A 25,678-nucleotide genomic window follows, 5' to 3' on the forward strand; every position below is an offset into this window, starting at 1 on the left:
CAAAGTTCCATACGTGCAAGAGCCAGTTTCTGGGCTACCTATTCTATTCCATTGGTTAATTTGTCTATCCTTGTGTCTGCATCAATGTCTTGATTACTATAACTCCATAACACAACCTGTATCTGGTAAGATACCCCTCCCTATTCCTAATTGGTTCATCCACTTCTAAGGCCAACACTTAGGAAGAGTGAGCTCATTTTTGATTGGCTCAATAACTTTAACTCATCTGAAAGAAACACCAAATCTGGAACTTTCTTATAAATAACATCTGCTGCAAATAGAAAATATTTCAAAATAGCACAGCCTAAATTTTTTCAGCTTAACCCTTCACATCCACATTAAGAAAATCATAACAAATATCTTTAAACCCATGCTTCTCAAACTTTAATGTGCATATGAATTACCTGGCGATCTTGTTAAAAATGCAAATTCTGATTCAGTGGGTATGGGGTGAGCCTGAGGTGATACTGCTGGTCCTAGGACCACACTTTGAGTAGCAAGGCTTATAAAGTGATTTTATCTCACATAGTTGAGTTGGAGAACTTTTCCTTCTAAAGATGGCACTCTGGCTTTTGACAACCTTTGGAATTTTTACCTCAATCTTCTGTTAATTCAAGAACACTGTTTTGTTTTTTTTTAAATCTCTCTGGACATTTCCAGAATCCCATCCTAGTTCTGAAGTGTCGGTTGGATATTTCTTGCCGAAGTCTTTTATCCAGGGTAGACTCTAAGTTGAAGTCTATTAGACAAAGTAAAATATTTTCAAAGGTTATGGATTATTCACCTGAATAAATATCTACTTGAATGTGGTAAGACCTGGATAACATGGTGGGAATAGGAGAGGGAAGGAAAAAAAGAACGTAATCTCCTGTTCTCTACTCCACCTACCATAATATATATCAATTTTGCCTTCGTTCTTCCTTTATTCTATATAAAAGCTTCCACCAACTTTCTCTTCTAGGGAGTCATTGAGCAAATACAAATATGTGGGCTTCTTTCAATATGCTTGCTAGGAAAGGAGATTATTACACATAATTGGAGACTGTGGTGTAAGAATAACTGAGTTTGAATTCTGACTTCATTATTTACCAGCTCTGTGACTAGCTGTGTCACTTAGCCATTAAATGATGATAGTGTTTACCTCTTAGAATAATGTAAGAATTCAAAGTAGTAATCCATGCAGATAATCCATGCCAGTCACTTACCCTAGTGCCCAGCATATAATACATGCTCAATAAATATTCGTAGTAACAGTCTTGCTATTTGACAACTATTACAGAATAGTTACTAAGGGCCCAGTGGAAGAAAACCTTTGTGCTTAAGACAGTGGCCATTAGTTTGTTTTCATATGTGGTAACTGGAGAGTTTGGTTTCATGGATTAACTCAGAGGCAAGTCTCCCTGCAGTGATTCACAATTCCTGAATCAATAAAACTTACTGATTTGGCAATTCATCTTGTATGACCAGCTCATGTTATTATCTAACTTTGCCTTGGCTCACCAATTACATTTTAAATTTCTAACCCTTAAGAAACAATTGTTCTATAGTATTCAGGATTTCCCAAGCCAGCTACCACAGAGCCAATCATTTACATTAGTAGATGCTCAATAAATATTGATTAGTCAATTCAATGATTAATTGAAGTAATCCACATACCCCCACAGGGACTCAAGCCGGTGATTCAGGAAAAGCGTCTTAAGGCCTATTCTCTTTGAGAAATTAGTATATTATCAGTGCATTCCCATTTGTTTCTTGAACATGATTTTCCTCACGTCTTAGGAGAACTCACAGAAAGAGTTCATATGCTGATAACCATTAATTAATTTTCAAGTTCAATTAGAAACCAAATAATTCCAACCAGTTCCTTGACTTTCAACTCTTTGTTTTGATCTCATGGTAGACACGACTTTCTTGGAAGAGTCCCTACCATCATGGTGTTTGACTTGACAGACAAAATTTGCGATCTTATTCTGTTATGTGTTTTCCAAAGAAGTTGGTTACTGATTTATTAAATAAGTATTAGACATAAAAATAAACATTTTAGAGGAGTAGGTGAGTAGAAATTTATGGATGAGTAAAGGGGAACGAAAGCCAAATCACCAATTTTCTTTCTGATATTCTAATCCAAAAGACTATATTTTAAAACAAGTTTCATGCCTTGATTAGTGGCATTTCTACTTGAAAATGTTGGTAGCATGTGGCTCCCAAGTATGAAATGCAAACATACTTAAAGCAAACAAGTTTAATTTGTGTGTTTGTATTAATGATGTGTGATCAAGGCACAGGAAGTGTTAGTAAAGAATCATGTACTTACTATGTTTGTTTGAGATGTAAACGAAGGATAATGCATTAAGTGCTGATGTGGGTCGTTTTCTTTAAGACAGAGTATTTGGTTAAAAGGCAGGCTAAAGAGAAAAAATGTCAATTAACTTTTGATCTTCAGAAAAACATTGAAAATATACATTTTGACAGTTAGATATTAGATATTTATTTTAAAGCAGAAGCCTTTTCCTTTAAACATACATTATACCTCTGGTATTGTTATTCAATTATTATTTTAATGCAAAAGCCATTTTCTTAAAGATCTCATTATATTTCTGCTATTAAACCCAGTGCAGTAACATATTTCCTCTTGTGGAACACATTTGATCTTCTTTTGATGGGATAAACTGCTTTTGAATATGCTCACGATATCATATGTTATTTATTCATCTCAATGTTCAGCATAATTTTTCTTGACAGCCTTTCTTTCACTTGAAATGTTGTGTAACAAAAACACCAGAACCAATTGGCATGTGAGTTTATCCGTCTATTCCATATGCTGCCGGATGAAGAGAGAAATAAATGTGCACCATCACTATGCTGGGCACATCTCAGCCACAGACTATCTTTTCCCCTGAACATCAATTTCTCTTCTCCGTGGAAATAATTCACAGCAGTTTAGACTTCTATTACATTATATATGACCACTGCGGTTAAGGTCTATACAGTAGGGATCAAAAGATATCCAAATTCAAATTTACTTGGATTCCTGCTTGAATTTAATCTGCTTCGAGGCCAGTTAGATCTGTATCGATTCAGAAAGGCATTGATATTTTCCAATCTAAATATAGGCATTGCATGATTTATAGTAGCTCTTCATCTCAAGTAGTTTATAAGCAAGTCAAATAGTATCAATGTGCATTAGACACTAGGGCACATTAATCCAAAAACTGTAGGAAAACCCCTACAATTTCTACACCTAATACATACCAGCTAATAAACTCAAACTAAATTAATGTCTTAGTTTGGGTTCCCCCAGAAGCTAACCTTGAGACAAGGATTTGAGTAGAGGTAGTGTTTCTGAGAAGTGCTCCCAGGAATTAGTAGGGGGTAGGGAAGTGAGGCAGGAAAGAGAAAGCAGCCAATAAAATGTGTGTTTGTTATCAAGCAAGTTACAACCGTGGGCAACTGGTGCTCAATCCTACTAGGGAACTCTGGGAGGCTATAAAGAATATGCACCTCAGAGTTATTCTATCCAAAGGGTAAGGAAGCTGGGTAAATATATGTCAGCTACTGGGAGGCACTTCCAGCCAGCTGTGCTCTCCATCAAAGAAAGCAGGCAGTTGGAAATAGGGCAGTCTGTATTGCAATGGTTAGTCCAAAGGGTTCTAGGCTGGGCAATGACAATCACTGCTATAGTCAGCTTTCAAATTGGTTAGAACGCTACAGCCTCACCAATTCAAATTTCGATGGCATTAAACCCAGCACCTTGTATCTGATATATGTACTTGACAATAGTCAAGTACATTAGTCAAGTACATTTAGGTTTACAAAATATTTTCCAGATCTGACACTACTTTCTTGGTAAGACTTAATCATTAAATATATGAATGATTCTCAACAATCCAGGTATATAAGAATCACCTGCAAAGCTTCTAAATTCTGAATCAGTGGTTCTCAAACTTTGGGATTCATCAGAATCAGCCAGAGGGTTTAATAATACACAGATAACTGAGCCCCCACCCCCAGAATTTCTGATTCATTAAGTTTGTTGTGGGCCTGAGAACTTGCATTTCTAACAAGATCCCAGGGGATGCTGATGTCTCTCTGTAACCTCACACACTTTGCTTGCCCCTGCCCTAATTGTCTTTGTGTTTTACCATTATTACCAAAAGAAAGATGTTATATTCTTCATATAAAGAAAATGTTGTTAAGAGGCCTTGAGAAACATTTTCAATCTAATTCTAATTGAAAGAGTTAAGCAGAGGAAGTTTTTTCCACCTCTGAAGAAGTCAGACAACTCAAGGTTGGAATCTCTTATCCACAGTTGAAAATTCTATCGTATTTATTTGAATGACATGTACTGAAAGATGGTCATTTATGTAAGGAATCAGGTAGGGATTAGATTGATAGGTTTTCTGGGTGGGATTTTACATAGCACTATGAAAAATTATGCCCATAATAATGTTTTTCATAATTTCTAGGTCACTCATCTCTCCTGTATCAAGAGATATCTCCAACTTTTAGGATGTTTTATTCTACTTAGCATACAATTAGACAAAATAGTCATGTTTTTAAAAAACAATTCAGAGTTATTGTATTTTTCCTTTTTTAGTTATTTTGGAATATAATTGGATGTGCTGCAGAAAGTAAGAGGGAAATGACGTGGGTGGGCCCTTGATAAAGTTAAGTGGCAGTCACCTGGACAAGTGTGCAAAGGGACTGGAGTTTAATGATGTGCAGTACTTCTGGTCTTAGGGAATTCCTATTCTGTGATACCAGGGAGAGGTGATCATTCCCTCCTTTGTGCTACTATTGTATGTTGCTTATAACTTTACCCTGGTGCTTATCTCAGCATATCACTTTATTATGTTTCACATTCTCCCACTGGTCTGAGGACTCCTTGAAACCAGGGCTGTGTCTCATTCATGTGTCTATACCTAGCATTAGTCACAGTGCCAGGTACATAGAAGGGCATGCAATAAATTTGGGGTAAATGAATGAAGAAATCAATTAATGTATGGGGGAGTAAAGGCAACAAAAGTGAGTAAATGTAGAGAATGAACCATGAATCAATGGCATTGGCCATCTAGTCCAGGATTCCAAGTATCAGGATATGTTCCATGATTTGGGATTAGGATGGCTCTCTGGCTGGCAAGGCCAACTGAGGACCAGATCAGGCTTGGTAGAACCTAGTAGACTTTTCTGTCACCAGTAGCTTTCCCCAAAGTTGTTTATCCTTGTGTAAGTAAGGATGCCTATGATTCATCAGAAGGGCTTTTAATTCCCTAGATTGAGTGATTTGAAGAAATCACCCAAGTTTTTGGCAGCAGCCGCAGGGTTATATATGCCAGGAGATGGTTAGCTGATGGGAAGGTGGAAGCAGAAAGTAAGATTTAGCTGACTAGCTCTGCCTTGTTATCTAAGCAGGAGAAAAAGGAATAATGTTTTAAAATCAATTTGCAGTAATACTTAATTGAAATCACTGATTCCTGTCCTTACACAAGTAACTTCATTATAGTCATACACTGTAAGTTCTTTATACACTTTAATCCAGTGATAACAATGGAAGAAAAGGGAGACTTTTTTTCATCTCTGCATTGTTTTTGTAGAAGAGAAATAGATAAAGATTGATGGAAAGTAATAATGCCCCTGGGTTTCATATCACTAGCTCTTTCTCTCTTATAGCTATAAAGTACTCAAGATTTACTGTTAGGATAATTCTCTAATGTTACTTTAAATCCAGAATAACTAAATAAGTCCCAAGCAACTGTTAAGAGACCATCTTTGTGGTATAAAAATTGCCTAATAAAGGTGAATCTTAAATAGGAGAAATACTCATAATATCTACATGTGTATTGAGCGTTCCTATAATCTTAATGTAAATCATGCAAAACAAATTACGTACATAAGAATGTATTGGCTAGCATAACACTAGCTGCTGTAACAAACAGCACCAAAATGTCATTGGCTTTATTCCAATTTTATTTCTCTTTCATATAACAGTCCAGTGTGGGTGTTTCTGGTTGGTGGACAGCATGTTTCCACGTGGTAACTCAGAGAACCAAGTTCTTTTCATAATGTGGCTCCATAGCCCTCTAGGACCTTGCTGGAAAAGGGAAAGAGATGGTAGAGATGCCCCCATTCACCTCTAAAAAGCCTTGCCCTGACATTCCATTGGCAAGAACTGGTCAAATGGCCATGCTTGGGTGCAAAGATAGTGAGGAGGACTTGCTAACATCGTCCCTGTCTGGGCATCTGCCACCCAGGCACAGCAGATACCATGGAAAGGTGAATGTAGATTTTGGAGAGAACTAGTCAACTTCTGCAATGTAGACCAAGATAATGGAATTCAAATCTTCTATACCTAGAATTGCTCTAAATGGACTGCCACTCATATAAGATCTCAAAGAAAAAGTCAGTAGCAAATCACCTCTGCAGACCTCTTGAACAAAGGGATCTATCAGCAGAAGGATCTGGTCTAAAAGACTTAAAAAGAGCATTTCCGTAAAAACACCTTGCAATTAAGTTCATCAGTTTTCTATTCCAAACCCTCTGAGTTTAGCACAGTCAGATCACCACACTTGGATAAATGGGAAAATAAGGAGACATCCTGAATTATTTAGCAAGTACCTTCTAGAGGAGCTGCCTAGGATAGGGTTAAAATCTTATCCCAGGTATAAGTAAAGTGTTTTCTCCTTCCGAGGGGTGAGTGCGTTGTCAAAGATTCAGGACACCAGCTCAGTGTCGTTATGTGTCCACTCAGTCAGCAAAGAGGATGGAGGCCAATCCCTGAGTGGAGAGGCCTTGGCAGACTTTGGGTAGTTATCTATTAAATCCAAAGACAGGCCAATGGAATACATTACCCAGATATTCCAGAAGTTGAAAATTGACTTGCACAGTGTTTTTTAAATTTCTAATTTAGCTGCCAACACTGACAAACCGGAAGATTTAACATGAAAATCCAGATTGCTAGCTTCTTTTGAAAAATCAGAAGATGTGGCAACCTTGGGCATACACGTGGCAGCAATCTAGAAGATGTGGCAACCTTGGGCATACACGTGGCAGCAATCTAGTTGGCAGGATTGGGTAGCTGCTCTTTGTAACCAAGGAACGCCCTCTGCAATCACCACAGTTCCCATCTGGCCCCAGTCATTCATTTATTTACCTTTTTACCTGGCCCTGTTTCAGTTTGCTATCTCTGAGAAATTCCATCATAGTTTCAATTTCACCTTGGGAGGAGGATTCAGGAATGACAATCAGACTTCTCAAAACCCTGATGAGGCCAAGAGAACAAATGTCTAGTTTCCTCTCAGATCAAGTTGTAAATGGCCAACCTAAAACCACAGCAATTTAAGCAGAAGACATAAACATCATGTTAGAAGGAGTGACTATATAATTAGGAAATACTCGCTCCCTAAGCATCAAAGCCAATTATCCTGATAAAACCCTAGTACAGCTAAAAACTCTTGAAATATACATTTATAAAAAGAAAAAGGAAAACCAAAACTAATTTTAGGTGATCAGGAGAAGGGCGTTCTCCGGGGACATGGTTGAGTTCATTCTAGGACATCTGACACAGCCTGTCTCCTGTTTTTTAAATACACAGGCTCTAAGTCAAGAGAGAGTGGTTTTAGCTAGGGCTCAAGTTGGGTAATTACTAGTGCTTGGTAAGTCTTAAAAGGAGTTAAGACAAAGGTGTGTGCAGATGAGGAGACTCTGAACTGAAGGAAGGCCCCATACAAGATCAAGACCTCCATGAGAATAAATCTTCGGAGACCACTTCTGGATGTCTTAAAGAATCCCAGCCCAAGACTTCCGGAGGAGGAGGTTTCACTGGGACTCCCACTTATCTGAGATGGTTGCACGCACCATCTGCACTATAGGCATTTGTTTCTAATGTGACTCAAGCTGGGAATTGAATTCATAATGTAAGTTCAGTTCTTCCCTGCTGGTGGCATTCCACAAGGTTGAAAAGAAATACATACTTGATCTAAAAATAATTAGCCTTTGAATGGCCTTTTATTTCAATTGACTTGAGGCTTTTTATTGATTCTTATAGAGTTTATGTGGTTGAGAGAATGGGATTCTTCTGGGTTGTCTTTCTTATCCTCTCTGCCGTGGACATAAATCACCCTTTACTGTCATGCTTCTGCTCCTTATAGTGCAGCTAAATCAGGAGCCACGAACTGGTCACTTGCAGACTACGTTGAGCCTTTTATTTGACTCTTGGTACACGTTAACATTTTTGAATAGGAGTGTTTTAAACATGAAATACAGTTCCTGTTGGCCACGGTCTTGGCCCTTCTCTATTGCCTTTCACCAAACCTAACTCACAGGTTTATGTTGTTTCTTGGGCCTCATAGGTATTTGAATTTAGAGATTCTCAAATTAATGTACATGTATTAAATTGGTTAATACATGAAAAGTCCTGAGAACAGTGCCTGCCACACCCAAAGCACTCAGTAAGTTGTAATTATTACCATCATTATACATATTACCATCATTATTTTTATGGTTCTGTATTCCATTGGCATTTACTAGCAATGTTTACTAGATTGACTCTACCCCAAGAGATTTTTCTTTTTCCTTTTAAACTGGGATTTTTTCGTTATTCCAATTTTCCATTTGCTTATCCTTTCTTGTAGTGTCTGACTCTTTACAGAAATAATCTGATTAAATTAGACTGCACTTAATGCCAAACAGGAAAACAGCCAGCTGACCAAATAAACAGATCCTAAACTGAAGAATTACGTAGGAGGAGTGAAAAGCCAGTGTCTTCCAAGCATGACAGATGCAAATAGAAAAGCCCAGTGAAGCCTGAGAAATAGACCAGGCTAATTGCAGCTGAGTGAGAGTCCTTCTTGTTTTTCATGATCCTGTACTCTGTTATTAAGAGGGCAGCAAGTCAGTTAGATCCTATGCCATGGAACCGCTCCTCAGCATCACTTTTCAGTAAAAGACACTTACTAATTATTTTGTGAAAGCAGCTTTGAAGTCCTAGACGTGCAAGGAAGATACTTTAGAGTTATTTGTTATTTTTCTCTCAACACACAGAATATTGGATTACTGAGATCTTCACAAATCCTGTTTTTACAGAATGAGGGGTTGGCCTGGAATGGTGGGGATGGAGCCCTAGATTAGGAGGCAAGAGTTTGCTGTTCAGAACCTTATTCTGCACTAAACCACTTAAGTAGTAGGCTTCAGTTTCCTCATTTAAAGAATGATGGTTAATAATGTGCTGACTGTGTATTCACCCAGGTTATAAAACAAGTCTCTTAGCTTCCTTAGCCCAGACCACAGGTCTTCAAAGATTTAGACCATCTTTTGGTACTTCAAGTACAATAGTAACTTTCAGTTTGACAAGGTGTCTTTGAACTATGATTAATTATTTTCCTAAAATCAAAATTGTTTTCTTCATTCACCATCATTTTTATTCCCGGCTATGATAGGCCTCAGCTAAGTCTTCTACAGAACGCGCCTAACCACAAATAGAAAACTCCTAGGCCTTAATAGCAAGCATCTATAAGGGGAGAATATCCCAGTCCCGGCACAAAAATTTCAAGGCCTGGAACGCACACATTAGCTAGGATGAAGTAGCTTGCAAAGTAGCATAATTATTACCTTACAGTTTAATATAATTTACTTTTAGATGCTGAATGGCGGGGGTATGTATATAAGGCAGCAAGAGTCTGGTTCCTGGGCCATGGTGAACAATTCATTCCATGTCAAGGGGACAGAATTTTATGCATGCTTTTGAGACAAATTATAAGGGTCATGGAGGAAATGCTACAATAACACTGCATAACAAACACAAAACTTCACTGGCATACAATAATAAATATTTATTTAGTTCCTGAGTTTGCAGGGTTCAGCTGATCTGGGCTGAGAGTAGCTGATCTTAGCTGGGCTTGTTCATACATCTGTAGTTAGTTATGGGTCAGGTAGGTGACTCTACTGATCTCAGCTGGACTTGCTTACATCTCTGGGTACCAGCCAGCTTCTGGTTGTTCTTGGATGACTTGGGATGTGTAACTAGGATGATTATATATATAGATCTATATATATATATCTATCTCAATATGTACTAACGAGTTTTCAAAATACATGTCCTGGGGCTGGCCTGGTGGCGCAAGCAGTTAAGTGTGCACACTCCGCTGCTGCGGCCCGGGGTCCGCCGGTTCAGATCCCGGGCACGCACTGACGCACCACTTGTCAAGCCATGCTGTGGTGGTGTCCCATATAAAGTAGAGGAAGATGAGCATGGATGTTAGCCCAGGGCCAGTCTTCCTCAGCAAAAAAAAAAGAGGAGGATTGGCAGATGTTAGCTCAGGGCTGATCTTCCTCACACACACAAAAATAATACATGTCCTAACTGTCCACTGAAATGGCCTAAACACAATGACAGTCCGGTAGCAGTGAGCACTTTTAGCACCCAGAGTTTGGTTTATTAATGCCTTCTCCACTAAAGGCTCCTTGGAAAAGTGGCTGATTCCAGGTCCGAAGCAGGGAAAGTATAAGAGATGTCTGAGGTATCTTGTCATACCTTGAAAAGCAAGCAAGTCTTCACAAAGTAATGGGAGTATGTCAAAAGGACCAGGGGCCTGCCTGAAAGGGCTCCCACTGGCCAAACATGGGGCAATTTATGCTCAAAAAGGAATAACGGCTGCAACTGATTTAAACGAAAGGAATAAATAAAAATAAAATGTATTTTCCACAGTTATTTTCAGAAAAAGAGAGAGAAGAAAAAGAAAACTCATTTGCTGTCTTGTGAAATAATTATTGCCCCAACTCCTTACTCAGAATATTTGTAAGTAAAGAAAAAGAATTAAATGCTTATGAAGGAGGAACTCTAGTTCATCTCCACATGATGAGAGAAAGCTCTTCCTTACAGCAGCATACCAGTTAAATTAGAAAGAATTAGAAAATTACCCTTTACCCCCAATGAGATAGGCAAGAATCATCAGTTTCATGAAAGGTGCTAAGGAAACTTTGTGTGGATCCAGAGTTTCACCCCACAGAATGACTGCCAATTGCAAAAGGAAAAACATTTGGCAAAATTGGGGTCCAGTATTTACCACTTTTAGCCAAGTGATCAAACTTAGAATCGCTAATAATATGACCACCTGACACTATGCGCCCACTGATATGTTATAATGAGATATAAAAAAATAATTATTGACTATTCTTGCCCAAACAAATGTTTAAGCTCCATCTAATCAAGACTACAGGCTTAACTTCTAGTTTACAGGAAATTCAGGACATCCAGGACCAACATAAATGACACCGTAGGGAAATAATCAGCCAAATTCAGAATGTGGGTATTCTATAAGGAAATTGAACCGAACTCTTCAAAATACCCAAGTCATAAAAAAAAGTAGAACAAATAATTCAAGTGAGAAAAAGGAGGAAGACATAACAATCAAATGCAATGAACTTTGATTGAATTCTAGTCAAAGAAGATAAGCTAGAAAAATTTGGGGGGGTAATATTGGGGAAATTTGAACATGGATGGGTGTTAGCTAACATAAAGGAATTATTATTAATTTCCTTAAAATGATTAAGGCATTGCCATTGTGTAGGAAAACGTCCTTGTTTTTAGGAGATGTGTGGTACAGTATCTGTGGTGAAGTGGCCTGGTGTCTGAAATTTATTTTAAGTTGATTCAGCAAAACAATACAGTGATAGACAATGGTAATGCACATGTGCCGTAAGGTTAAAATTAGTTAAGGTTGCTTTCAGGGTTTTTGTTGCTGTTGTCGTTGCTGTTATTTCATTTTTGTTTTGTTTTGTTTTGTTTTTGCCTCACAAACAATGCTTCAGTAAGTGTGGTAGTGCTTCCATCCTCATATGTTAGTGCTTTTATTTCTCTGGGCCAGATTCCCAAATGTGAAGTGTTGGGTCAAAACCTATGTACATTTTCTTTCTAATAGATATTATCAGCTTATTGCCTAATGTTTAAAAATGCCAGTTTCCCACCAGATGTTACTCCTCCTTAAAAAAATTTTTTTTACCAATGTAATGTCCCTTAAAAAGGTGGTGTGCTATTGCGTGTTCCTAATTGTTAATGAGAGTGAGCATCTTCTCATATATATATTGGATATTTGCATTTTTTCTCTTATGAACTGCTTGGTTTTTGTCCATTTTTTTCACTAAAAAAAGATTATTTTTATTTAGACAAATATGCTTATAATTTTTCCTTTGTAGCTTATGGTTTTTCTGTCTTGCTTAATAAGGTTTCTATACCCCTTGATTATATGATTATTCACCTAGGTTTTCTCCTAAGATTTTTATTGCTTTGTGTTTTATATTAAAGTCTTTAATACACTTCATTGGGCAAGGTGACTTGAGTTGGACCTGAGGTCAAATTTTGAAAATCTTCCTAAATATCTGTCTTGGCATATTTTATAGCAACTTTTTTTTAAGTTTTAGTAGTTCTGTCTTTATTATCCCACTGTAGCTTAGTATTCTCTGATTTCAATTTGTTTCCTTAGAAAATTGGTTCTGATTCTATCTCTTTAGTAACTCAGTAACCTGGCTTATTTTCTATTTTTGCCACATTTACATTATACTGAGGTATTTTTTTTTTCCTATTTGTAGACTAACCTTCATGAGTAATTTTGCTTTCTCTTTGGTCTTCACTTATATTTATGCATCTCAAAACCTTGCTTAACTAAGTTAAATCCCTGCTTTATTTCTTAAGGCAATTGAAAAGATGTCAGAGGCAGAATAGCATCCCACATGCAAAAATCTTCAACAACATAGTCAGGCAGGGCTGTAGCCATTTGAACTTCACTGTATTGCCTTTTCCTGCTTATCTATCCAGAATTCATAGAAGCAATGAGAGGGCAACAGCTTTTGAAAATCAAGTTAACTAAGAAATTTAGAAATTGAGTCTGGCTAGTCAAATTGGAGAACTCAGCCTATAATAAAACAAACAAACTCTGGCAATGCTCAATCTGAAGGTAATGTAACAATTGGCCTTAAAATTAGAAACTAAATTTGACCGTGTTCTTCCCTCTTTTTTGCCCATTTTCTAAAAATAGATCTTGCAAACTGCAAGAGGCCATGACCACAAGGAAGGGTAAGGAATTGTCACTTGTGCCATCAATCTGCTATTCCCTGAGAACCTGCCACTTGAGTTGCACAGAGTAGAAACTCAACACAAGTTTGAGTACATGAACCAGAATGCGGCAGTTAGATGGGATGACAATGAACCCCAGCAAAGGGATGACGAAGAGCAAGCCTTAGAGTTCAGTGGAGGGCCATCTGAAGCTCAGGATTGTGGGGAGAGAAAATTAGGGAGGATCCAAACTGAAATTCCACAACTAGACCCAATCTCTCCAGTCCTCTGGTCTAAGCCAGATTTAGATCTGCTAGGAGAGAAGTTAGAAACTCTCCACAAGCCCAGTAGGACTCATGAGTGTGCTTCAAATTGATTGCCAACAATAAAAAAATCAAGAGATTTTACATGAAAATTTGAATTTCTGACTTTTGAAAAACAAGATCCTGGCAAGCATCAGCTAGAGCTGAGTTCCTGGCACCCCCTTTAGACGGAGCGTGTCCTCCCCACCGCTCCTACCTCCTTGCACACAGCCTCCTCCTATTTTCATGACTTGCCTGGACCCCCTGAACATGGGAGTTTGTGACCCTTGGGCTGGAATAGTTCTAGACTCCTGATGGATGGGGCTTTCCGGGAACAGAGCCAGACTTTGCCCCGCATACTTTTTATATTGTTTTGCAATGCATAAGTATTCCATTTATAGGAAGAAATAAATAAATATAAGGAAAAAAAAGAAAAGCTCTAAACTGAAATTTAGTAATAAAAGCAATTTCGTAATTAATTCATTAATAACTGAATGACTTTTTTAAAATCCTGAAATATAGCATTTAATATAAATTAAATTTATTTTATTTAATAAATTAAATAATTTTAATATATTAAAATAGTTTAAAATACGATAAAATCTACCATTAACCCATGATAAAGAGTCCACTAAAGTTATAATTTAGCTACAACTGGATCGATTATTAAAATTATTTAAAATAATTATTAAAATTAAATTATTAGTATTGTTGATATTGTGATTTATAATAAGGAATATATATTTGGTCTTCCAGTTCCTGGCGCAGAGCTCCTAAAAACCCTTGGAATTTCCTAAGTGTTGAGAGCTACAAAATTGTCTTTTGTTATGTTAATGAGGTGACTTTTTGAAAGCCCCTAGGTAACCTAAGGATGGGGGCTGGTTGCAGGGAAGCCAGCCTTGTGCTTATAGGGTTAGAACTTTCACTCCTACCCCGCTGACCTCCTGAGAGGGGAGAGGCGCTGGAGGTTGAGTTCAATTGCCAATAGCCAATGATTTAATGATTTAGTCAATCACGCCTGTAATGAAGTGTAATGAAGCCCGCATAAAAACCCAACAGGACAGAGACAGGAAAGCTGCCAGGTTGGTGAACACGTGGAGATCTGGGGAGAGCGACATGCTCAGAGAGGGCATGGAAGCTCTGTACCCTTTCCCCACACCTTGCCCTATATATCTCTTCCATCTAGCTATTCCTGAGTTATATACTTTTATAATAAACCAGTAATTTAGTAAGTAAAATGTTTGAGTTCTATAAGTATTTAGCATTTTCTCACATTTCACATCTTCTTTTTTTATATATAAATTAAAAAAAGAAACAGTGTTATCAAGCACCATGAGGTCTTGTCTACCAATGACCTAAGAGAAATTGACTGGAAGGTCACATATAATATATCTGTAGCTGAAGGTCCCCCGGTCTAACCTAAATGAAAACAGCAATCTGCTCTTTCCTAAACACCTTGCTTTTCCCCCTTTCCCTACATTCCTTGGAAATGAAATTTTAACTGCATGTGTTGCTGAATTACAATTGAGGCGAATTGATGATGAGGCCTGTATGGTAGTAAATGGAAACTGTCAAACACCAGACTGAGACTTCATTCATGCAAAAGAGTGTGACGGTGTAAAAGCCCCACCTCCTTCTAAATTGTTGAGACACTTGGGAAAGAATTGGCCATTATCTTCTTGTCTTTGATGCTCCGGTGGTTCTTCTGTCCCGACACTGAGGGTGGGGCTGTGTGTGAAGGTGCCTTTGCTCCACTGCAGCAATGTGAATCTCAGGGCCCTAAGGTGCTCCTCTCATAGCACATTTCCTCCTTGGCTTATTAGAATTCATATGCCAGCACACATATTCATAAATATCCCACATTTTATATTTCGGGAGAATAGATGACTTTCAATACTCAGGCCAAGCCATTTTTATCAGGCACTTTGTGATGTAGGGGGGAGAAAAAAGGTCATTAAAACAGATCCACAATCTATTATCTGAGACTCTTGGGGCCTGTTTTTCAGAATTCATAATTTTTCTGATTTTAGAAAGGTAATATGATGCATATACATGAGCATAATATCCCGGGGGGGCCTGGGTCACCCTCATAATCAAACAAATTAATATGTCTACAGTGCCATGCATGGGTATTCACACAAAGTAGGATAAATAAGGATGATGAACAGCCTGATATCAGTTAATGTCAATGAGTTTGCCACAAATTTACAAAAAACTTCTGGATTTCAGAACTTTGGGGATTTTAGAATTGCAGATAAGGGATTATGGATCTATATTAGATAACTAAGCCTTGGCAAAATTTCTCTGGTGTAGAAGCAACAGTGAAAACGAGTTGAAGAAAAGAGGATGTTCTCAAGCTACTGGCACTGTCCAGAATGTAGGTAAGGAAGTGGGGTCGAGACACCGAGGGGCAGATGCCCTGAGGACTGTCTTCACCCAGGACGGTCCAGGGGTCAGGGCAAGCATCAGAGACTGCGCTGAAGCTGCAGATGGAGGACATACAGCCAGGATCAAGACAAAAAGTAGAATTGGGATCTCAGAGTAGAACCAGGACAGAAGATAATCAGGGTGTCCAAAGTGGACCAGCTGCATCTGCATCACCTGGGAGCCGCTGAGGAATGCAGGATGTTGGGCCCCACCCAGATCTCCTGAATCAGAATCAAAGTCAAGATCCCAGATGATTTGTGTGCATTTTAAAGTTTGAGAAGCGGGAAAAGAAATTCCTTAAGGGTTTTAAGGACATAGATTAAGAAAAGCTGCCTGAAGGCAACTAAGAGGAGAAAAAGCATTTAGTCTCACACACTATTTCTAAGATTATGCTCCCTGCTTACCATTCAATAAGCAGAGAGAATTTTATTTAAAATTCTAGGTTTCGATGGGGTTCTGCACAGCCGAGCTTCCCAGCAGGCGGCACCCACTGCTGGCCCCACCTCTCACCCCCTTCTCCCGAAGACTCCAGTTTTCACTTGTTTTATAATTAGGGCCACCCTGTAAGTCTGCATTTGAAGAAAGGGTTCTGTGACTTTTTAAAGTCTGAAAATTCTCCAGAGCATTAAACAGATAAATTAAAAGACAGTGTGTAAGGTAGCTAAAACAGTTTATGAGGCAAATAACAATTAGAATGAAAAAGGAGTCCAAATAAAGAAGTGATAAAAGAAGTCAAAATAGAAGTTAAAGTTGGTTACATGAGTATGTTCGGTTTGTAAAAATGCATCAAGCTCCTCTTTAGACACGTTGCTTCCCAGCCGCTGGGTGAGGCTCCACTTCATGAAGCCCACGCCTTGATCCTCTGTCGGCCCCAGACAGCTTCTTCGCTCTCCCCAGCCCGATTCACAGCTGAGCTTGGTTGGCTCTCCCAGCTACAGCACCTTCCAATCCCTACGTTGAAGAACTTCAGATCATTGCATATTACTTCTGTGAACTTGTTCAAAAGACCTACCTCTGTGTGTGTGTGTGTGTGTGTGTATTTATTTATATTATTGCAGGTGGTTGGCTCTATTATGTCCCACGTAACCTGAACTTGACTTTCAGCTATGGACAAATGATGTGTCCAACTAAACCCTACTTTACATCTTCTCTGTAGGTTACCAGTGGATGATATGAAAATGAAGTTATTCCTCCCCTGTCTCTCTACATCTCTTTCAGGGAGCTTCTACACAGGTGGTTCTAGAAACCTAAATGACGTAAACTCCTCCTCCTCTTGATGTCTCCCAGCTGCAGGTGGAGCTGGAGCAAGAGTACCAAGACAAGTTCAGAAGACTGCCCCTGGAGATTGTGGAGTTCGTGCAGGAGGCCATGAAAGGGAAAATCAGCGAAGACAGCAATCACGCTTCTGCCCCTCCCCCCCTGGCTTCAGACCCGGGAAAACTGAACCACAGGCCTCCCTCCAGTGAGGAGCTGGAAGGAGACAACCCAGGAAAAGAGTTTGATACTCCGCTGTGATGGCTCCTCCAGGCCTTCAGAACATGCACGGCCGCTCAAGCTGCACTGGACTCTCTCCTATTCAAAGACCACTGCCCAGGAGCATCTTCCTGAGAAGCATCCCTTAGCCTAAAATCCACACCAAAGGGAGAGGTCCAGAGGATCCATGCAGACATCCCCATGCCCAGGCTCCAAGTGTTATGTGGAAACTACTGCAGGTCTACTAGTGGAGAGTGCATGTATGTGGGATTTTTGTTTTCTTTCCAATAGTAAATTCAAAGCAGGCAACTTCCAGGCTCCATGGAACATTTAATGAAGGACAGTGTCTTCTTTGAAGAGAATCAAGCTCATGTTTTTATTTGAAGCTCTGGTGTAAAGTATTTCAAAGTAATAGAAATAGTTTGAGAAATGCATAGCACTATTTAACACTATTCAACAGCCAACTTTGAGTATTTTTTTCCCTAACTGCCCCTCAACTACCATATCTTCAAGTTAACGTGCATATTAAATTGTTTCATCCTTTGCTTTGCAAGCACTGGAGGCTTGCAGTTTGCTAATTTATTTATCATAGAGGCATCAGTGTATTTGTTGCTGACATGGCTTTATTAGATACCGTAGAGATTCAAATAAGCTGGTTCTCTTTCCTGAAAAAAATCACTTGATTGTATCCTTGCCCAGTGAAGCAATCCCCAGACTTGGCAATATGGCTTGTACATTTGGCTGCATGAGCAAGTTGGCTGCACACTTCCAGGCAGTGTGCTATATGAGTTGACTATTTGCACTCAAATCTGAGTATTCATTGGCTTGACCTGAAATGATTAAATAACTACAAAGAGTCTGTTCAGTTGAATAAAAATAGTTGAGTTGATGTATGTTGAGCAGAGATTCAATCCGAGTGAACAGGTTCCAGTGTTTATTTTGCTGTCTGACTTTTTTTTATGGTTCATTTATTTTTAATATAGAGATAAAGATTGAATATTTATCTAGAGAATACACAGACCCACCTATAAATGATATATGTATTATCTCCATGTATATATGTACACACTCAACCATATAAGTGCATACACATGCAGCACATACATACACACACATACACAAGTGTAGATGTGTGTTTTTTAATTGGCAGTGACCCAAATCTCTTCCACCAAGACTTAAAACCAAATTCAGGAATAAATGGATAGAGAAGAAAATGGTCAAACATCTAGATTATGTGGATATTAAATTATGTTGAAATTCTAAGAAACAGTTGATGGAGCCGTTGATGTAATTGCAGTTAAGGTAGATTTAGAACTTAGCATATGAATTTGATATATATTTTGCAGGATCAAAAACTGGATTATAAGTATCGGATTTTAAGCTTGTTTTAATGGTCAGAATATATAAAATGTATAGGACAGCAATATGGAAATTTATTAGTATCCTCTATAATTTTTAAGTCTGAAAGATATCAATTTTATTCTAACATAAAAAAATCTTTCATTTTATATTCACTATGTACATTTAATTCACTTTACTGTGTCTTTTGGTTAAGTTCCTATGTCAAGTGGCATAAGAGACACAAATTATATCATGGTAAAACTGATCAAAAACAGTATTGAAAAGTGTTAAGTAAGAGAGAATAATTATATAGAGGAAAATATAATTTAGAAAGTAACACAAAGAATATTGAAGTTAAAGCCTAAAGCAAGATGCTCATAGCTTTATTTTATTTTAAAATAAACCTGTCTGATTGTAGCTTAGCAAAACATTTTAAAACACAAAAACCAGTTGTGTCCTGAAAATCGTGTTTCAAGAATTTAATATTTTTATGGAAATTATTTAACTTTAAGCAATAACTAGGGATCACAATTAAGTTTTAATCAAAATGAAGGCTTAGTTCAAACCTTAGGAAAGAGTGTTTGATTAAAAAAACACATCTAGTGAGACACAAGGGGAAAAATCCCATCCTCTTGGAGATGATTATATTTTGATCTGAAGGATTTGGGGTGTTAATTAGACACTTAAAATTTAACTTCCACTGAAAGAGAAATCTTTTGTAAATCATTCTACTTTTGCACTTTGAATGAAAGGCATTAATCATAAGGAAGCAAGAATGGTCAAAATAGAATGCTGCATTTTTATAAACAAAATTAGAAACTGTCTAAAATTGCAGAAGAATGAACTAATAATAGCATTCATAACCAAACACAATGGTGATGATTACAGAACAATGTATCACATTTTAGTCCAGAGACAGACTAAGGTTGAATAACCTTGACTTTTGAAGAACTGTTTTGGTAGTTGAATTTCATTATCTTAGTGACTCTAGTCATTTTACAATACGTTTGTATTTTGGCCATTTACTGTAATCACATTTTTATATCTGTACAATGACACTTTTTGCAGTTGTGGGGTAGTGTGTAACACTGTCCATCTTGCATCATTGAAACTACTACAGTGATACTATCATTTAATAATATTAATATTACTTGAAATAGACTAAGATAAAGAAAAGGGGTCTATACGATGTGCAGTTTTGTGCCTTTATGTATTTGCCTTGTTCTTTGTTGAATGTGTGAAATTCTGTACTGTGGTTTTGCCTATAATAGAGAGTAGAGCTGTGTATTCATAGACTGTGACCCTCTGATACCTATACACTACTGAGAATTGCGTGGTTTTGGCCGTGTAAACCAATTTCCAAAGTTCTAATGACATGCCATGTGTTTTTGGTTTTTCATATTTCATTTTAACATTTCAATATTGCCATCTGTTACTTACTACTCCTGTAATAGATAAGCAGTCATCAAATAATTCCGAAAGAAAGGGCCATTGCTTGCATTACTTTGAAGTTAATGTTGCGCTTGTGCACTGTATAAATATTGTTTGTGATGGATTGGACATTGTGACTTTTGCCTTTTCAGAAGAAAAAAAAAAGATAGGACAAAGTATTTGAAGCTCTTAAAATGTACATATTTTGGTTCTTCTATCTCAAATTATTTAAAATGCATAGTTCACATTTTTGTAATAATTCTATGCAATTTTGTGGCATGATGTTTCTTCCACTTGTAATTTTATGTGCTTTCATCACAAATCCAAAGGAAACAATAAAAATTTCTTAACACAACCCAGCTGTTATTTCTTGGTGTCAGGGCCAACGTTCTTTTGATGGGCAAGATGGTGGGAGCAGGCATAACGCCAGTCTTTAAGGACGTAATACCCACCCCAACGGAGCACATCTGTCCCTGTGCAGGAAGTCAGGGTGTTGCAATGCTTGTGCCAAAGGGCACAGTTGTCATTACTCTGTCATTCCCCCACCTTCATCCAGGAGTGGCATTGCACTTACACATTACTTCCATATATTCAAGATCTTCCCTTCCTTTCTCCCTTCCTCCCTTTCTTCCTTCCTTGACCAAAGCTGAGAGGCAAAACAGTCAAAGGTTTTTTGACAAATAGTGGAAGCAACAAGAACTGATAGAGTACTTGATGTAAGTTTTCTTAGATAAAAAGTCTGCAACATTGATTTAAAAAAGAAATATACTTGTGAGTTATGAGAAAGTCCCATAGGCACCCCAAATGCAGTGTATTAGTTGTCTATTGCTATGTTACACATTACTCCAAAACCTAGCGGCTTAAAACAATAAGAATTATCTCTTATCTCTCACAGTTTCTGTGGGTCAAGAATTCAGACAGAGCAGAGCAGAGATGGCGTGTCTCTACTCCGCGATGTCTGGGGCCTTCGCTGGAAGATTAGAAGACTAGAGGCTGGAATCCTCTGAAGATTAATTTACTCACATATCTGGTGGTTGATGATATGTCAGCTGAGAGACTGGCTGGGGCTCTGGGCTGGAACCGCTACACATCCCCTATCCACATGGCCGAGGCTTTCTTACAATATGGTGGCTGGATTCCAAGGGTGAGCCTTCTGAGAGAGAGCCAGTCAGAAGCTGTGTCAAAATTTTTATGACCAAGCCTCAAAGTTACATTCTACCACTTATGCTGGACCCCATTCATTGGTGCTGTCACAAGCCCCTTCCCAGATTCAGGAGAGGAAACAACATAGACCCCATCTCACTTTGGGAATAGTGTGGGTCACCCTGCAGGACATGAGGGATGGAATAAATACATAGACATGGCCATCTTTGGAAAAATATAATCATCTACCACATACAATATGCACCAAACTGAATTTGTAGTTACTCTCAAACCTGCTCCACCACCTTTGTTCTCTACGTCAATGAACAAAACCAATATCAATTCAGGTGCCCAAGCCAAAAGGTTGGGATCATCCTTGACAGCTCCCTCTCCCTCATCCTCTTTCCAATAAATCACCAAGTTGGGTCAATTCTGACCGTGTGATAGCCCTCAGATTCATTCACTTTCTATCCCTTCTGCTAGTACCCAAGTGAAGGCCACCAACCCTTCCCACCTCCCAAGGTTCTCCTAAATGATTTCCATGCCTCCAGTCCTAAATCACAAAACCCCACTTTCCAGTACTGTAGCTAGACTGATCGTACAAAAGCAAAAGTAGAATTAAGCCTTTAATTGACCCTACCTGTCGTCTGGATAAATTCTAAACTCCTTTATAAATGTTTGAGATCCTACATGATTTGGTTCCTACATAACTCTCCAGCTTTACCTCTTAGTACTCCTCTCACACACCACAGTCCAGCCTTATGGACCATCTCACCCCCTGGGCTTTTCAAATACTATTCTCTCAACTACTCAGACCCTTCCTTTCTGCTGCTCTTTCTCTTGAACCCCTCCCCAAAACACACATATACAGTCACACACACACACACACACACACACACACACAGACACTCAAGTTCTCTCCTTTCCCTGGCTAACTCGTTTAGGTTATAAATCTTTATAATCGTTTAGGTTATAAATCTTTAGGTTTATAGCATAAATGTCACTTCCTCATCTGTGCTCCTATTGCCTTCTATATCAGTTATCTATTGCTGCATAACAAACACCACCAACTCTTAGTGTCATAAACGACCATTTTCTATTGGTTAATGAGTCTACAGATAGGTGAATGGCTCTAGGCTGGGCTTGGCTGATCTCAACTGGGCTCATTTGCACATCTGCAGTCAGCTATGAGTCGGCTGGTGGCTGATCCTGACTGGGCTCTTTGACATGTCTGGGGCCTTAGCTGGAACAACTGGACTGACTTGGCTCTGCTTCATATAATTTCTCACCCTCTAGCAGGTTAGCAATGGCTTTTTCACGTTAGAGGCAGTATCCAGAGAACAAGCAGAAGTGTTCAAGGCCTCTTGAAGTCTAAACAGAACTGGCACACTATTACTTCTACCACATTCTGTTGGCGAAAGTAAGCCACAAGACAAACCCTGATAAAGAATAAAAGGATAGGGAGTCAAGATGGCGGCGTAGGCAGACTCTGAACTCACCTCCTCCCATGGACACAGCCAATTTACAACTACTCGTGGAAAAATTACCCCTGAGACAGAACTGAAAACTGGATAAGAGGAACTCCTGCAACAACGGACAATCCTAACTGGGGAAGAAGAGGCAGAGACTCCCTTCTGGAGAGGAAAAACGCTGCCTTCACAAGCCACCAGCTTCATGGCCGGGAGCAGCTCACAGGTACGTACGGCCCTGGAGGCGCGGGGCCCTGAGCCGGGAGCGCCCCCGCTGTGGGCATTTTGTGGACCCAGCACAATCGAGACCAGCGGCATAATATCTGACTTTGCCTGCTACTAAAGCATTGGGTAGCACCCCTAGAAAACCCGGTTCACAAAGAAACTAAAACTGGCTCTTAAAGGGCCCGCGCACAAACTCACCCGTTCCAGAAAGCATCCTAAAATCACCAGAAAGAAAGGTGCACAGTGCTTCGGTGACAAGAGACTCACCTAATAGGCCCTGAGTGCATCTCGGTGAGGGGTGAGACCTCTCCAGGGACTGGGACATTGGCAGCGGCCATTGTTGTGACCTGGTGTGAGCATGCTGACACAGACGCCATTGGAGTTCTCCCTGAGACCTGCTAGCCCAGGGTCTGCTCCACCCGCTAGAGCACCAATTTAATCCAGCTCAGCCAAGGCAGGCAGCCCACCCTAGAGACTGGCCCCACCCAACAACAAGCCCTCAGGCAACGTGTGGGCCTGCATAGATTGGTGACTGGATTCTCTGTAGCCTGGCAACTGAGCCGACTTGAGTGGGGCAGGGTGTGCACAAGGAGCTGGTGGAGAGTGTGGGGTGGTGGCGGAGTGTGTGGGGCTCCCGCCGTGGAGAGACTGGGTCCGCTTGGGGAGGTCAGGGCGCTCACACGGGGCAGGACTGTGTTGACTGTGTGTGTGGACCTGTGGGCAACAGGGCTTGTCAGCTGCAGAAGACTTGTGCTTCTCAAAGACCCACATAGGAGGTTTGCCCCACCTTCCAAAGCCTGAAACAATTGGGTGCTCCTGTGCCTGAGGGCAGCCCCACCCAGCTGCAATCCTCAGAGAGCTGACAAGAGACCTAATAGGCTAGAGGTTTACAGCAATTGTAAGGCCCTGAGACTAACAACCTGCCACACTGGGGGCCTACTCACTTAAAAGAAATACTGCAAAACAAATGTGGTATTAGAACTTACAGCCAACTGTGCTGGGGCTCCCCACACCTGATAAAGAGACTGAAGGGCCCACAACAACTACAAGCAGCTGAGCATTACAACAGCTGGCCAGGAGCATAACTCAGCCTCCCTGGGCGCCTATAGGGAGAGCTAACAGGCCACAATAGAAGGACACACGTAGCCCACATAGGGGCCACCCCTGGAACATTGAGAACTGAGGGAAGCACACTGGAAGCCTCCTAAGGCATCACTTACATAAGGTCACCTATCCAAGAGCAGGAGACGTAGCTGACCTACCTAATACGTAGACACAAGCACAGGGAAAGAGGCAAAATGAGGAGGCAAAAGAATACATTCCAAGTAAGGGAACAGGACAAAACCCCAGAAAAGGAACTAAGTGAAACAGAAATGAGCAACCTACCCGACAGAGAGTTCAAACTAAGAGTGTTAAGGATGCTCACTGATCTGGGGAGAAGAATAGATGAACTCAGTGAGAATGTCAACAAAGAAATGGAAGATATAAAAAGAACCAATCAGAAATGAAGAATACAATACTGGAAATGAAAAATTCATTAGAGGGACTCAAAAGCAGAGTAGAGGATACAGAAGAATGGATCTGTGAGCTGGAAGAAAGACTAGAAGAAATTACCCAAGGTGAACAGGTAAAAGAGAAAAGAATTAAAAAGAGTGAGGACAGTCTAAGGGACCTCTGGGACAACATCAAGCGCACTAACATCCGTGTTATAGGTGTCCCGGAAGGAGAAGAGCGAGACAAGGGGGCAGAGAATCTATTTCAAGAAATAATAGATGAAAACTTCCCTAACCTAAGGAAGGAAACAGACATCCAGGTACAGGAGGCACAGAGAGCCCCAAACAAGATAAACCCAAAGAGGCCCACACCAAGACACATCATAATCAAAATGTCCAGAATTAAAGATAAAGAGAGAATCCTAAAAGCCGCAAGAGAATGTCAAGTTACATACAAAGGAAACCCCATAAGGCTATCAGCTGACTTCTCAGCAGAAACCTTACAGGCTAGAAGAGAATGGCACGATATATTTAAAGTGCTAAAAGGAAAAAACTTACAGCCAAGAATACTCTACCCAGCAAGGTTATCATTCAAAATGGAAGGAGAGATCAAAATTTTCTCAGATAAGCAAAAATTAAAGGAGTTTGTCACCAAGAAACCAGTGTTACAACAAATGTTAAAGGGACTGATTTAAGGGGAAAAGAGAAGACCACAAATAGGAAAAATTATCTATTTCCACGATTAGAACGTAATGGATACAAATGCACAAAAAAGAGGTTAGATATGATATCAAAAACATAAAAGGAGGGAGGAGGGGAGTTAAAGAGCACAGCTTTCAGACAGAGGTCAAACTAAAGTGACCATCAATTCTGTATAGAAGAAGTAAGGAACAGAGAAGGACTACTAAAACACTGAGAAAAAAAAAAAAAGTTAAAAAATGGCAGTAAGTACATACTTATCAATAGCTACTTTAAACGTCAATGGACTAAATGCTCCAATTAAAAGGCATAGGGTGGCTGAATGGATAAAAAAACAAGACCCATACATATGCTGCATACAAGAGACACACTTCAGACCTAAAGACACTCACAAACTGAAGAGGTGAAAGATCTGTACACCGAAAACTATAAAACATTTCTGAAAGAAATTGAAGAAGACACAAAGAAATGGAAAGATATTTCGTGCTCTTGGATTGGAAGAATTAACATAGTTAAGATGTCCATACTTCCTAAAGCCATCTATAGATTCAATGCAATCCCTATCAAAGTTCCAACAACATTTTTCACAGAAATAGAACAAAGAATCCTAAAATTTATATGGAACAACAA

The 25,678-nt window shown here is 39.3% G+C and overlaps 1 protein-coding gene across 2 annotated transcripts in view; it reads left to right on the forward strand.

Moving 5' to 3' along the window:
* Nucleotides 1-19,048, forward strand: part of PLCB1 (phospholipase C beta 1) — a 684,700-nt gene extending 665,652 nt beyond the window's left edge. The window contains exon 32 of one of the 2 annotated variants that reach the window (XM_004433764.3): nucleotides 17,062-19,048. In XM_004433764.3, coding sequence (XP_004433821.1) covers nucleotides 17,062-17,289 — 228 coding nt within the window. In that variant the 3' untranslated portion in view covers nucleotides 17,290-19,048. The remainder of the gene's footprint in view (nucleotides 1-17,061) is intronic. The other variant, XM_004433765.3, reaches the window with a different exon arrangement.
* The last annotated feature ends 6,630 nt before the right edge of the window (nucleotides 19,049-25,678 follow it).

Source organism: Ceratotherium simum, chromosome 21 (assembly GCF_057802395.1).
Source record: "Ceratotherium simum simum isolate JZ-2026a chromosome 21, ASM5780239v1, whole genome shotgun sequence".
Lineage (NCBI taxonomy): Eukaryota > Metazoa > Chordata > Mammalia > Perissodactyla > Rhinocerotidae > Ceratotherium > Ceratotherium simum.